This window comes from Rhinatrema bivittatum, chromosome 9 (genome assembly GCF_901001135.1).
Source record: "Rhinatrema bivittatum chromosome 9, aRhiBiv1.1, whole genome shotgun sequence".
NCBI classification, from domain to species: Eukaryota; Metazoa; Chordata; class Amphibia; order Gymnophiona; family Rhinatrematidae; genus Rhinatrema; species Rhinatrema bivittatum.
The window spans coordinates 151,918,684-151,934,743 of NC_042623.1; the positions used below are offsets into that span (position 1 = coordinate 151,918,684).

The following is a 16,060-nucleotide window of genomic DNA, read 5'->3' on the forward strand; positions in this document are numbered from 1 at the left end:
TCAGTCAGGAGCTGATCCAAAATATCCAAAAATCACTTTTAAACTTCTCAAAAGCTATTAGTCTCTAAAAACATATTCACTTGACTAGGTGTTGAGGATCTACTCAAAATCTCCTCTTAAATGTGAGCTGCTGGGATGATCTCTTCACTGCACCACTAACCTATTTCACAAATCCTAAGCCACCAATCCTCTGTAATCTGACCTTTCCTCTGACTACTGCATGTGCTCAGTGGTAGTTTATACTACTGAGACCCATCCCAAAAAGAGGATGGCCCAATAGCTGTGGAGGTGCAGGATATGCAAAAACACTATCTCAATAACCCCTAGATGACCACTAGGACAAATATTTGTATGGGTTATAATCCCCAGTACAATAAAGACTATGAACACACCACCTGTTTTCTCCACATAGAGGCGTCAAAACCCCAAACTCTACCCAACTAATCACTGTGTACCTGCCTCTCCCAAGTCTTTTGGTTCAACCTCCTGTTAAGGAAATCTATGTTTCCTTACACATGTTCACAAATATTATGACGAATTGCCCTACAGAGATCAAATATATTATTTAAATCAACTTCTCAATCTTTATTAACATGTTTAATGTGTCATAGGCACCCAGAAATACATGGCAAACTTAACTATAACATGGTTGCACTGTTATATTTTCCGCTTTATCTCTTTTATTATGAGGAATGCACCAAAAATAAAACAGTATACAAGCCTCTGCAATACATCATACAAGAAAACAGATCAAAAGCCAACGTTACCTTTAATTGCATTCCAGCCTCCTTCCTGTATCTGTAACAATGTGATGGGAGCTGCTGCTTGGAATGAACAAAATTGCTATAGTATGTGATTGTTCTGTCACTAGGAAGATTTGTTTCAAAATTTGGTTGAAATATGGCCTGGGAACAAAAAATAATATATCCTTAGATTAGGGGGCATGGAGGAGGCGTGGAACAGACCAGCCAGAAAAGTGCTGAAAATGACAAAATTCACTGGACTTTTATATAAGCACCTTCTTTTGACCTTTGTTGTAGTCAAAGCAAAGCAAAACAATCTTAATGACTTACGTCCTGGGCCTCAGTTGAATTTCACAGGAATCTCCACAGATTTCATTCTTGGATTTGGATGAAGTCAGAAATACAAAACGAGTCCTCAGGACTTGGAGCAGGACAGATTCCTACCAGAACTGTATGGTTTTTAAAGGTCCAACTGCTTCTCCACAGCAACAAACAAAAACAGCTTGTTTGTTCCCAGCAAGAAACAAAAAATGTTCGTTGAAAAGAAAAAAAAAAAAATCAAACTGGGGCTACCTTCTTCAACTGGAATGCAACAGATGTATAACAAGCCAAAGCCTGTTTGAGAAAGCAGGCAAACTCTGCAGTTTCTTTCCGCTCTCAACAAAACCAATACCTACCAATCAGTGTCCGCAGAAAAGAGAAAGCCACTTCCGCTCTGCCTTCCCTCCTCTGATTGTAAGTAGAAGACTCAGCCTGTGTCTTCCCTTATCAGTATGGAGGAGTGAGGACAGCTGGGCTCCTCCCGCAACTCCAGAGCTTGCCTTGCTAGCACCACTTTTCCTCCTTGCTTGCCAGCTTTGTGATGGGATTTTCTCATCCCCCTCAAACAATAGTGGTCATGTAATTTTGTAGAAAAGACTTTACTGAAAGAATAATGGGAACGTCACATTGTGGCATGCATCTATAGGCCATATAGTTCCCAGTTACTTATTACTAGAGAAAAAAATAGTTTGTTTGTGGGATTAGATTTTGTTAAACAAAAGAGACTGGTTAGTTATTGCCCATGAGACCTTCACTGAATGTTATTTTGGAAGGCAGCAGCCTCTCAGCTGTCACGTCTGACAAGACAAATGATAAACAGAATTTCAGACATGGTTCAGTAATCAGCAGCTAGAAAGGGGGAAATAAGGCTTCTTATATGCATGGCAGGACTGCAAAATGTGACCAAACCAGCTTGGGAACATGAACGCTCTACTGAGCCCTAAGAACCCCACACTACTATATTGTTATTACTTTCCACTTATTTTATTTATTTTTCAATGGCTTACAAAAACAATGACGTGACACCATTCAACCAACATAATACAATTGCAACCGTAATACCACATGATTCTACAAACTCATACAATGAATAACAAAGCTATTGTTATGGCACATATGACCAACTAATATTAAAATAGCTAATAAAAAATGGAAAACAATGATAAACAAAATAAAAACATATTCTAAAGTGAAATTTATCTCCCCCCATCAATTCACTCAAAAATATAAAACCAAATCATTTATAATTTTTATAGTGATATTAGAAATATGTAGCACTGGTCAAGAGGAAATTTGTAAAGACTTAGATGGGTTAACTCTTGTATGAAATGCACCTCCGTTAATCATACCTGGGTAAGTGTATAGTTAGCCACCTGAAAGCATGTGCATGCCTTCATGATGCAACTACTTTTGGCCACATAGAAAATATAGCATTCTGGGGGAGTGTTTCAGAGGTGATTTGTAAACTACAGGAAACCCTCAGACTTAAGACTCAGTTGGTTCCTGAAAACTGTGTAAGCTGAAACATTGTTAAGTCTAAACTGATTGTCTCCCAAGAACAATGTTATAAATAGGGAACTGATTCCAGCAATGGAACCCAATACCCTATTTTCACCAAAATAACCTGGAATTTAGTAATATGTACTGCTTTAAAAAGCATGGACTCATTTTAAAGCATTACTTTTATTTGCATGCAGAGGAAAGTGAAAAGGCAAGCCTACAGGACCTTGCACTGATACTATTTTGAAGAGAGGAAGTCCTTGGTACTCTTCCTATTGACATCATCTTGCCAGTGCTCGGGGTCATGAACACACCAATATGTTCCTCAAACTAACAGCTACTCAAAATCCCCTCCCCTCATTTTTCTCACCTTGATTCCACCAGAGAACGGGCCTAACTCATTACCTATTCAACTCATTACCTATTCAACTTTGGAACACCAGTATCCCAAAGGAATTCTTGTAAAGCCCTAAAAACCTTCTTCTTTAAGCCTTTAAAGTTCTATTAATAGATCCAATCAGCTAATTAACAAATACACTTCTTTTCAAGTTGGCCCCTTAAACTCTGAACAAGCTTTGTCCAGACAAATTTGTATATTTGATTGTCATGTTTGCCCTTGAATTTTTATGAATGCTTTTATGTTACCTGCCCCGATCTTTGGAGGATGTGGGATACAAGCGATTTCAAATAAATAAATAAGTCAGCAAATAAGCAAACAAACAAACAAATAAATGTGTGGGAGATGCTTGGGTAAGTTGGAAAGTGAGTGTCAGTTTATTTATTTATTTATTTGGAGATTTTTATATACCGCGGTACGTAAAGGTCTACATCACCTCGGTTTACATTAAACAAAAACTTAGCACAAGGCTTTACAAGTAATAGGTTAAACAGTAAGTAAACAATAAATAGCAACAGTTTAGAAAGGTAACTCTGAATCATTGTAACGCAGAACACTTTAAATTGAGAACTTCCTGGACATGTGTGTGCTTCATTGTCAGAAAATTTGCATATGTAGTAGGCATGCTGTTAGCACACATGCTTAATGCCCTCATTTTGAAACTTGTAAGTGTATGCATACTTTTAGTTACATTGAATATGATGCACATGGGTACCTTGTGTTTGAAAATTGGCTTGTTCTATGTGGGCTCAAATATTTTCACATACTTTTGCAGTTAGTCAACTTACTGCAAAATATATCCCAAAATATTTGTCAGAAAAGAGACAAAAAAAGTATCATGCTTACAGTTCTTGTAAATACTATGTCAATTCTATGACTTTAAAATTGTTCTTATATAATGCAATACTTGATGTTTTAAAATGGTAGAAGAAATTCAGGGATCCCAAAAGGGGAGAAATTGGACCACATTTAGAGAAAATAAATGGTCCAGCTCATAGAGAGAGGAAACCAAACTGGATTATTCAGACAAATGTGGAAAAATGAATACCTAATTCTGGATGGAAAACAGACAAGGAATCAGACTGGACTATTAGAGAAATCTTGATGGATTGGGGGGAAATTAAGAACAAATTGTCACCAAAATTCAGACCAAAGCCTGAAGGAGAAAAACCCAGGCAGCATTTTGGGGAAATTAGGGGCTAAGTCCTGGGTGGTGGGAACTTGGGCTAGATCCTTGGAAAGATACGGCCTGGATCCTGAGGGCAAACCAGGGCTCAATTTTAGGAAAAATCCAATCTTGGGAGAAAACCTAGACCAGAATTTTGGAAAAATCTGGAGTGGATCCTGAAGGGAAAAAAAATCTAGATTAGGTATATTTAAAAATCCAGACAGGATCCTAGGACTAAACCTGGAAATGGATTTTTTAAAATATCCAGACCAGATCCCTCCTTGGATATTTCCTCCTTGGATCTGGTCTGGATATTTAAAAAAAAATAAAAAAATCCAGTACCAGGTTTAGTCTGAGGATCCTATCTGGATTTTTTAATAAACCTGGTCTAGGTTTTTTTGCTTCAGGATCCACTCCAGATATTTCAAAAAATCTGGTCTAGGTTTTCTCCCTGATTGGATTTTCCAAAAATATTAATTCAGCCTTGAGAGAAAATCTAGATAGACCCGTGCTTCCCACACTTGCCCTGGTGCCCCACAGCTAGTCAGTTTTTTGTTTTTTTTTAGGATATCCACAATGAATAGGTATAAGATACGTTTGAGTACTGAGTCTCCAATGCATGCAAATGTATCCCATGCATATTCAGCATGGATATCCTGAAAAGTCAACTGGCTGTGGGGGTCACCAGGTGAGGTTTGGGAAACCCTGATTTAGTGAATTTTCAAAAAATAAGTAAATAAATGTGAACCTGATGTTGGTGGGGGTAACCCTGGTCTGCATTTTTTTTTTTTAAATCCAGACTGAATTTTTCAATAATTCTGCACTGGATTCTCATGGGGTGGAGAGGGGTGAGAGGAGGTAGGCCTTCCTCCTTCCTTCTCCCATTTCACTCTCCCACTATGGCCTATGTCCCACCTTTCTTTCTCCCCTCAGTCGTGTAGCGCTATAGAAATGTTAAGCAGTAGTAGTAGTGTTGCTTTTCTCATCTCTTTGCTTCCTTCCTTTTATTGTGTGAATCTTCTCCTATCCTGCCATCCCACATATCTTGTCTCCTCTATCCTTCCTCCTTCTAAGTACCTCTTATCCCCTCCCCTATTATTTGACTCCTTTGCTCTTCCCTCACATTCACTATGTTTATCCTTTCTTCTCCTACGCCACCTTCCCTGGCAAATGTCTTCTCTTCCTCTCTCACTCATCAGGTGCCTCCTATCCTCCCCCCCTTCATCCCTCTCGATGAGTTCAGCACCTCCTCTTCGAGGGCAGCTCTCTTCATCTCTCCCAGCAGTCGAGGCACAGAAATTCAGCGGAGCTCACACCCACTCCTGCAGGAGGACCCCGGAATGTTTGCCAGCCTACGGGTCACAGAAAACTCCCAAAAAGATGCCTACGTTTGTGGGCATAAGGAAACTCCCAAGAAAGCCCGCCAACTGTGGCCACAGAAAATCAACAGCTTTCCCCCAAGATGAATATTGAGGCGCTTCCATCCACGGAACCTGGTGGGGGCAGAGAAAAATTAGACAAAAGAGGACCCCCGTAGGTTCCCCCAGCACCGGGAGCAGCAGAAGGGCGCAAAAGTTTTCTACAAACAAGATCACAAAAGACACCCGGGCAATCGCCTTAAATAGAAATCACACTTCCGAGGAGCAGCAACAGCAGCAGCAGCAGCAGTACGTCTGGATATCAGACGACTGTCGGTGAGCTTTCAAGCAGAGCTCCAGAGAAATTTCCAAGGAGGCAGTGGAACTTACAAGCTGGTGCCATAAAGAAATCCCATAGCACTACTCTTATAAATGCAAAGAGGAGCCTTCGAAACCAGGACTACTGAACAACCATAAAGAGCCCCATCTTATCTGGAGAAACCCTAAGGAACCCCCATCCAACGGGGCTGCACCGTAGTAGCTGCAAATAGGAGAGGAAAAAAAAAAAAAAAAACCCCAAACCCCAAACCTTCTGTAGCCTTTGCTGTGGATCTGAGACCGAGCAGGTCTGGTGCTGTCCTACAGCTCGCCTGGAGCTCATTCGTTTCTGAAACGTGGAACCGAGACGAAAGCGGGGGCATTTCCAAGGGCTCACCAATGTCATGTTTACCCAGAGGTCCTTTCCCCAAAAGTGATCGTTTCCATCCTTGGACTGAGATTTCAGCACCGCCGAGGAAGGATAGCGAAGGAAACCGCTGACTTCTGCCAGACGATGTTCTGCTGTGCGCGAGAAGAATGAGGACGCCTTCCTCTCCCGTGCACCACACGTTATCCTCCTGGGGGGCGTTCAGAAAGGGTCCAGCGGTGCCGATGCTTCTGTGCTGGCGGTGCGATCTTAAAAAGCACGCCAGTGTCCCTGAGGATCCTAACGTGACCTGCTACCCCTCTGTCTGAAAAGTCCCTCTTCTCTCAGCTAAAGACGGATCCGTGTAAACAAACAGTCGAACTGAGCAATGCAGCTGAACTGATTTTATTCGCTGGAAATTCAGTTTTAACGTGAAAAAAAAAAAAAAAAAAGCTTGGCAGACTCTCAACCCTTGAAGCTGGCATTTATTTGGATTTATTGCTGTGAGAATGGTAAGTTCTTCCTCCACATTCTGTCTATGTCAACAGACTACGTGCATTTACTCTAAAATTATACATGGCAAAAAAAAAATATATATATACAGAACCACAACTTATTTTGTACCATATAGTGACAGAATAAATGGTGTTTCCCCTAAAACCAGTAGCTGATTATTCATACATGTAATGAATTTCAGTACGTCGGTAAGTTCTAACATGAAAAACGAGTCAGATTATAGTAATGGATAAAACAAGATAGGTAATAAACCCTGAGACTCTTAAAGGGGAGATGAGGTTCCGAATGCAACACATTTAAGGGGGATGTATTTTTTTTACTACTACTACGCAGTGCAAATGCACTGGTAGATATATTTTCAGAACGAAGGGTATGAGCTGCATTTTAACTAATACATCTATAAGGTCAGTTTGGCGCAGATTAATTCCTGCGCATTGCCTGCAGTTTAAGAAAAGATCTCATGATGCCAGGGAATTAGTTGCATATGTATTAAGTAATGTTATTCTTAAGTAATGACACGATTTCTTTTGCAGTATGGATTTATAAATACTTGTTTGAAGTCTCTGGTAGTAGAAAAATATGGCGAAGAAACCTGGGAAGAATTAAGGTATCTTTTTTTATGCTAAGGAATTCTGTTCCGGTTTTTATTTCTTACCATAAAAATGTTCGCGTTTTTCTGCCAATGAGACGAATGTTTTGAAAGCCATAAGCGATGAGCCCACTTAATCAGAACCCTTAGGTATCATAGGGACATGATGATTGTGCTGGCTGCTTCTCTACATATTGAGGACAGCATTATATTCTGTGCAGCCAATATGATCCTATTCTTCTGTTTGGTACAGAAGTTACACACGGCAGTGCTTCTCAAGATTCACGCTAGTAGTTGCCTCTTTTAGTTGATGCAGTATTTACAAACAGTAAAGTTAAAAGAGTGAGCCCGACAAAACGCCCATTACTATTCAGTAGAATCTTGCCAAAAGATGGCGCTCCTATTTCTCGGGTTTTGACTTTTCTCGGAAGAGAATTTCTTACCAGCTACTGAACTTGATTTTGTCTGCTTTATCTCCTTGAACCACAGAAATCGCTTAAGTGTACTTTATGCCGTCTCGAAATATTGTATGCTAACCTTTATATACAGCCTAGGTCTAGGGTTGTTTTTTTTTTTTTCTACAACTAGGCACAATTATGAATAACAGATCAACAAAATTGTTCATTCTATTGGAAAGTAAAAAAAAAAAAAAAATTAGGACTAAATAATTTACTATTTTGTCCGTCCAAGAAAACTGCCATTCTAGTGGTGTACCCTTCCTAGCGCCACAGTTTTGAAACGTCTTCCAAGAATTATGATATTTTGAGAAAATTTGCATTCATTTAGGAAAAGATTAATATCCTCTGAATCCTAAACACGCCTTTTTTGTTGTTATATTTTGCCTTCCGAGCACAGCCAAGGACATTTCAAGACCTAGGCGGAATTTGCCGCCAGCGGATTGATAAAATGCATGCATTTATATCAAAGCAATTCTTTAAAGACTCTTTTTTCCCCCCAATTAAATAGGCTGTTAGCATTATAATAAACGTGGGAATATATGTATATGTTTTGACAGAATTCAAGCCGGAGTTCAAGACACTTTCATGACTTTTGAAGTTTACAAAGATGATATCACAATGAAATTGGTTGAGAAAGCCTGCAAAATGTTAGGTAGGTTTCGGCAGCTTGCACCTAACAGGTATAAAAGTGCAGGGATCTCAGGTAGCCTCGGTTTCCTTTTTGGGTAATTTGAGGAACATAAGCCTGCGGGGCTAAAATATGTAACATATATACAGTATCTCAGCAGTATTTATTCAGCTTTAAAAAAAAACCAAAAAACCAAGTGCACCGCGCATTCAGATAATTTGAAAACGAGCACCCTTGTAGTGAACTAACTGGTGTCTCTTCTAGCAGATGTTCCACCTGAGGTGGTTTTGAAGCAGTTTGGAGAGTATTTCTTTGAGTTTTGTAAAAGGTCTGGCTACGACCATATGCTGAGGACTCTGGGAGGCAATCTCTATGAATTCATAGAGAATCTGGACGCACTGCACAGCTACCTGTCTCTCTCCTATCAGGTATGTTGGAACGATGTCTATAACTCGGCTGTTAGTGTTAGGGCTGTGGATGTTAACACCGTAACTCCGACCTAAAGCTGGGTGGTTGGTAAACCTTCCATGCACTCAGGGGTGGATTCTCGGGCTGACTCGCTTCTCCCAGGGGAAATGCGAAAGCTACAAGAAACAGGAAAGGTCAGCCATAATATTCTGTTCTTCCTTCAGAAAGTAATAAAATGCGGCCTTTTTAAAAATTATTATTATTATTGCCCTTTTAGAATAAGTGTTTAGAGCATAGCACTGCCAAATCTGGAGAGTCTGTTGGATTCTCTATCACTCCCTGTATCAGTTGGAGTCTCACCCCGAAAGCTTCTGGGACTTTCTAAGTATGTAAATGATCTTGTAATCAGTTATTGGCATTGATAACTCTAGATATAAATATTCCAACGACTGGAAAACTGCATATAGGAGTCTCAGCTGTGTAGTTTATCTGCCTCTATAGATACCTTGCTGTAGAAGGTGAAGAGAAAACAATTCATGAAAGAAGTCAGGTAGTTTCTGCCAGATCCGCGGGGGTGGGGTTAGCGCGTCTTCTCTGACTACCAGAGTTTATCCTGGACACTATTTTAATAGCTTTAGTTTTAATAGGCAGAACCTGTACTAAAGATGCCACTGAGGTCTAGCAGTACCTCCTTCCCTACTGTATACATAACAATAACAATAGTAGGTTTATGGAGAACTGAGCTGAGTAGTTTAACACACAGCTGGAGGCCAGCCGAGTTATTGCTCATCAAGCAGCATAAAATTAATGTCTTTTAGGAGATGAACGCGCCTTCCTTTAGGGTAGAGAGGAATGAAGACGGCTCCATGTATCTGCATTATTACTCGGACCGAAGAGGCCTATGTCATATTGTTCCAGGTAACAACGCACAGAACCACAACGCTCCTAAAATAGAATTAAAAACGCTCGAAGTGGATTATGTTAGCGCTCTTTGACTAGTTTTTTGTGTGCCTGGTTTCTAGAGACAGCGAAAGAAAAAGAAAGAAAGAAAAAGATCTGTTGTAGGGCTAGAGGAGAGAGCACTTCGAACCTGCAGTTCAAGGGGTGTAAAGTCCAAGATACCCTAAATGCAGTTCATTTTTGCTAGAATCTCTTCCTTTTGAGAGCTGCCGTTGAAAAGAAAGGACTTTGTAAGGTGCAGCGATACTAAACAGCTATTGGCGGTCCTTGCTGGCTGGCAACACGAAATCTGCTGCTGACCTTCAGATACCGCCGATGAGTTTTGCTTCACAAGGATTTTTAACTCGGAGATAGGGAATGGATGTTGAGCTGGTTCTTGGGATCTGAAGGGGCTTCCTTGGCGCACAGGAGCTCCTCTTAGTCGTCGGGGGGAGTCCTCCATGGCTCAGTAGAGTGCAAAGTATAGCCCAGAAGACCACAGGATACATTTTTGCTAGACAATTTTAAAGGTGTCCAAAAGCAGAGAACTGAATTATGTGATCAGTTTCACAAGACACCGAGTTTATATATATAATATATTACATTAAATTTAAACTCGTCAGCGTATCATATAAAATGTGATCTTTTGCTGGTTTATACTCTAATTGGCTATTGTCTTTGTAAATATGATTCTTTTTTTCACATTGGGACCTTGTACTTCCTGTTGGAATAATGGAATGGGTAAAAAAAAAAAATTACCAAATTCGGGGGCATTTTAATTGCTTTTAAGAGAAATAGGAGAATTTTCTTCCATTAAAGACAAAAATGATGGCTTCCCAAGAACTTACAGTATGATGCATGCATCCCCCTTCTCATCAGGGCTCTCGGATCTAATACGCGTTCACTTTCTTTTAACTCAGGGATCATTGGAGCAGTGGCCATGGATTTTTTCAAAACTGAGGTTTCAATGGCAATCGTCAATGAACTAGAAGAGGAAGAGAGGATAGGCAAAAAAGAACACATCGTCTTTCTTCTAACTCAGAAACCTGTACTTTCTCACACAAGAAAAGGCAAACTGTCCTCTTCAAGTCAATATCTTGCTGACTCTGGGCTAAGAACTGAGAAACAAGTTAATAAAGAGGTATTTTGATTTTTCTCCTAAACGAAAGTGGCAGGGAAATATGTGACGATTGGCTATGAGCACTTGAAACTAGGTAACCATGCTTTAGATGAAACTACAAACCCTTATAGACCTTTTTTCAAAAGATCTTCCCATTTTGTGACTTTTAATGGTAATGAAGACTATTATTTAATGTAGGTGTTTTCTATCTATGCTTGATGTACTAAACATAGGTTAAAATGAATATGTGCATTAACTCCCATTAGTGTGCATGTTACTTAACTTGCTACATACAAAAGCCACAGATAATTTAAAAAATATTTTCTTTCTCTCATATGCTGATGCATTAAATATTAACATGCTGGGGAATGTAAAATAGCTACATAGTGTGCTAATGATCTTGTTAGTCATACTAGCAATTTATTACTACAGGGAGGGCAAATCCTTGGCCTTACCCCAATACATTTATTTATATTATTATTTTTATTATTTTATTACATCATTTATATACCACAATGTGGAATAAAAGTTGTCCAGTGCAATTTACAATTAAAAACATTAAGCATCAAATACATAAATTAAAAGACACATTGCAAACAAAATTAAATACTAAATTCATAACCTAAAATAATAAAACAAAAACAAATGACATAAAAAATGTTTATTGAAAATTCCCCCCCCCCCCCCCACCCAGTCCATGATCTCAAAAAGAATCTCCCACCTTGATCCTCCCTTTGACTCTGATCCCAGCTTCTGTACCCTCCCATCATGATATCCTCTCCCCCTACCCTGGGACCCCCTTAGGAACAGTCAAGTTTACCTCTGATAGGCTTGATGTCTAGCAGTATTCTGGTCCACTTACTCAGCTTCAAGGTTCCTGGTAGGCTAGGCTAGTGCATCACTGGATACCAGGCCAGTAAAAAATAAGACTGGCTTCGTCTGCTGGCTTGGCATTAGAAATCTTTGGGAAGAGGTTACTGAGAGTTGAAGGTTTGGTTTTTTTTCCCCATAGTGTGAGGGGTGAGAGGATTATGTTTTCGGCACATGAGTTGATGGAAGCCATAAAGGTTGCCTTCATTGGGGTGATGGGGGAGAGAATAGGGAGGTGGGTTGTTTTTTTTTTTTTATTTATGCAATCAGGTTGGAAGGAGGGGGATTAGCCTATTAGCAAGTGAAGGAGTTTCCTATTTTTTAGTCACTATGCATAGCACAAAAGCACTATATTTGAAGTACTTTTCATAGTACATTCTTTATAGTGCTCCTGTACTTTGCAAATCATTAGTTTACTACAAATGTAGTAAACTTAATTATTTATGTCCATGCTAAAAAATGTGCTCTCTGATAAATGGAATTTTTAGTGCCTATTTTTTAACTTAACATTAGTACATTGGCCTCTATATACAAAATGCAACATGTCTGACTAGAGAAAGGAAGAAAATAGATGGTAACAGGAGCTGCACAATCTACATTGCTCAATACATGCATGTTCTGTGTTACCATTTAGCTTAATTTTAGTTTTTTCTCTTTTGTCTTAATTTTTAATGTATTTTTTTACTTTCTTAGTGTACATATACCAAAATCTCCTTTCTGAATCTGCTTTTCAAATTTTTCAAGCTTATACTCTTTATCTTCTATTTAATTTCTCTTTATCTTCTATTTAATTTCTCTTTATCTTTCTATTTAATCTTCTATTTATACCCCTGGTTACACTGTAAACCGGTACGATAAGACCTTCGTCTTGAGCATCGGTATATTAAAATAATTTAAATAAATAAATAAATAAGGTTCAAATGGCTGCATGTATGTGGTATGTGCCTGGGGCTTTGGGAGTCAGCTCAGCAGTGTCCAGATTTTTATTAAGATTTATAATGGTGGCAGTGATTCACTTCAAACACTTCTACTCTGAAGTGAAATAAAATTCAGTGTGATTTAATGAGAATCCTAAAGATTTTGTTTTTATTGTTAACTCAACTACTTTCAACATTTTTTTTTCTTTTTGCTAGCACTGATGCAGTAAAACCCCAGGGGGTCGATTCATAGCCATTTGGAAATTAGAAAATGTTTTGGCAAACATTTATTAGGCAATAAAAGAGCATACAAATAATTGTATCTTACATTTTGAAAAGGCAATTGAGAGGACCCTCAGAGCAAGAAAAATGTAAATAAGCTTCCTTTAATTGAGACTTTAGGCCTTCTTTGCTCTTCAGCATACATACATATCATTATCAACTTCCATGCAATATGCAAGGGATTCATTATTTCTTTTTGGATATGCAAAGTCAACCTCCTAACATCAGCAACATCTGGAATTGAATGGAAGAACTGCACAGAGCATGCTCACAGCATGACATCAGCAGCACCTAAGGATAAGAGGCAAACATTATTTGCCCACACTTAATCACCACTCAGTGTCATTTAAATACTCTCTCAGACAGTTACAGGATATTCTTTAGCTCCATAGAAAATAATGGGGAAGAAGACAGCGTGGGCCGTCCAGTGCTCCTACCATGTGACAGGGGCCGGCTAATGGCATGGATACCCTGTCACATGGAAAGGGCAAAGAGCCATCGGCGCCATTTTGATTAGTGGCAGCCGACGGCCTGGGAGCAGGAGATCGCTCCTGGGATCCCCACTGGACCACCAGGTACCTGTAAAAAGTTTTTGGGGGGGTTGGGAGGGTGGGGGAAGCTAAGGGATTAGTTTTAAAGGGTCGGGGTGGGTTTAGGGGTTATTTTTGTGTGCCGTTTTTACTGCCCTCCCCCAAAATGATAAGAGAACCCCCACGAACAACATCGTGGGGTTTTCCTATCGTTTTGGGGGAGCCCCCGATTTCTGACGATTTTGAAAATATCGACGATATTTTCAATCGTCCGAAGTCCGATTCACATCCTTAGGCTTCGGAGCGGCCTCCAGAGAAAGGTGAGATGCCTCCTGTGGCACAGCTACAGGAGAAATCGTAACAACTTCTACCTTGGGTTTTTGCATCCTAAATGCATTACTCTACATTTTGTAGCATTAAATTGTAGCTGCCAGTCTCTGGACCAGGGTTGTCCAACTCCAGTTGTCGAGGGCCACAAACCGGTCTGGTTTTTAGAATATCTCAATTTTCTCAGTGAAAGGGAGTGGGCAGTGGAGTGCCTCAGGGATCTGTATTGGGACCCTTACTTTTCAATATATTTATAAATGATCTGGAAAGAAATACAACGAGTAAGGTAATCAAATTTGCAGATGATACAAAATTGTTCAGAGTAGTTAAATAACAAGCAGATTGTGATACATTTCAGGAAGACCTTGTGAGACTGGAAAATTGGGCATCGAAATGGCAGATGAAATTTAATGTGGATAAGTGCAAGGTGATGCATATAGGGAAAAATAACCCATGCTATAATTACACAATGGGCCTTATTTTCCAACTGTATCGCACGCGGTAAGGGACGTTTCACACGCAAAATGTCCCTTTTTGCATGCAATACCAAAATGGGGGCGGAGTCGGCCCCGGAAGAGGAGGAGACGGGGCGTCACCGGGGCCAACTCTGCGATGATGGCATGCACAGTGAAAAGGTAAGTGCCTTTTTGCTGCCTATTTCGCTCCCAATAGCTACACCTCCTATGGTGGCGCTATTGGGTGCGAAACCGGCAGCGATCGCACCGCGACAGTGCAATCGCTGCCGGCTAGCGCAGGCCCGCCCCCCGTTTCGGCCCCCCGCCCCTCATCTTCTAAAGTATCGCAGGCCTACGATACTTTAGGACCCAAAAAACAGCAGGGTAGGCAATCCAGTGAAACCGTAGGAAAGCGACAAACAGGAGGATGCCACAAGAGAGTCTTTTTCAAACTTTATTGCAGGAGACGTAAAATGAATTGCAAATGCCCGACTCTGGCCGAGTTTTGCCACATGTAGTGGCTGCCTCAGGGGCTGAATGTTTCTAGAAACGTAATCACGCGATGGTCTGGATAATGTCTACAGTATACGTTCATTTATGTAGTTTATAAACCAGCAGCGCGCGTCTCCCTACAATGGAATGTGCACATTATCCAGACCATCGCGTGATTACGTTTCTAGAAACATTCAGCCCCTGAGGCAGCCACTACATGTGGCGAAACTCGGCCAGAGTCGGGCATTTGCAATTCATTTTACGTCTCCTGCAATAAAGTTTGAAAAAGACGCTCTTGTGGCATCCTCCTGTTTGTCGCTTTCCTACGATACTTTAGAAAATGAGGCCCAATGTTAGGTTCCATATTAGATGCTACCACCCAAGAAAGAGATCTAGGCATCATAGTAGATAATACATTGAAATCATCGGTTCAGTGTGCTGCGGCAGTCAAAAAAGCAAACAGAATGTTGGCAATTATTAGAAAGAGAATGGTGAATAAAACGGAAAATGTCATAATGTCTCTGTATCGTTCCATGGTGAGACCGCACCTTGAATACTGCATACAATTCTGGTCGCCACATCTTAAAAAAGATATAGTTGCAATGGAGAAGGTACAGAGAAGGGCAAGCAAAATGATAAGGGGAGTGGAACAGCTCCCCTATGAGGAAAGACTAAAGAGGTTAGGACTTTTCAGCTTGGAGAAGAGACGGCTGAGGGGGGATATGATAGAGGTATTTAAAATCATGAGAGGTCTAGAATGGGTAGATGTGAATTGGTTATTTACTCATTCCAGCGTGGTCCATGACCAGCCACGGGCGGCTGTGTAGGGCGCGCCTTGGTATAGGCTTCTACTGAATCTTCGCCATGTTCTGGCTTTAACTACCATGTATTCGTCTGGAGTCTGCTTCACACTTAAGCGTGGTCTGCGACCAGCCCATGGGCTGTGGGCTGTGTAGGGTGCGCTGCGTCGCAGCCTCAACTCAGTACTTGACTTTGTTCCTGAACCTTGATCCTGAGTCTTTGTGCTCAAGCTTCTCGTCTGAGTCTTCACATCGCAAGCTTCTCATCTGAGTCTTCACGTCCCAAGTCTCTTGTCTGAGTCTTCATGTTCCAGAGCCTTCATCCACCCTTGTCTCCTGTCCGGCCTGCTGCCATTGCCATTCCCAGCAGCAAGTCTGAAAGGGCTTGGAGTAGTCGGAGGACCACTCAGAGACCAACCGTACCTCTTGCCGACCTGCATACCTCAGTGAGACCAGTGGTTGGTCTCACTGAGGTATGCAGGCCAGCAAGAGCCTGGGCTGGGCCTCAACCCAGACACGGATCTGTCTCACCAGCCATGGTGTTTCTCCAGAGCTCC

At 40.7% G+C, this 16,060-nt stretch overlaps 1 protein-coding gene across 1 annotated transcript in view; it reads left to right on the plus strand.

Moving 5' to 3' along the window:
• The first annotated feature begins 8,305 nt into the window (after window positions 1-8,305).
• LOC115099579 (guanylate cyclase soluble subunit beta-2-like) overlaps window positions 8,306-16,060 on the plus strand; it is a 36,626-nt gene continuing 28,871 nt past the window's right edge. The window contains exons 1-5 of the mRNA XM_029617312.1: window positions 8,306-8,387; window positions 8,631-8,791; window positions 9,590-9,689; window positions 10,631-10,851; window positions 11,843-11,850. Coding sequence (XP_029473172.1) covers window positions 8,321-8,387; window positions 8,631-8,791; window positions 9,590-9,689; window positions 10,631-10,851; window positions 11,843-11,850 — 557 coding nt within the window. The 5' untranslated portion in view covers window positions 8,306-8,320. The remainder of the gene's footprint in view (window positions 8,388-8,630; window positions 8,792-9,589; window positions 9,690-10,630; window positions 10,852-11,842; window positions 11,851-16,060) is intronic.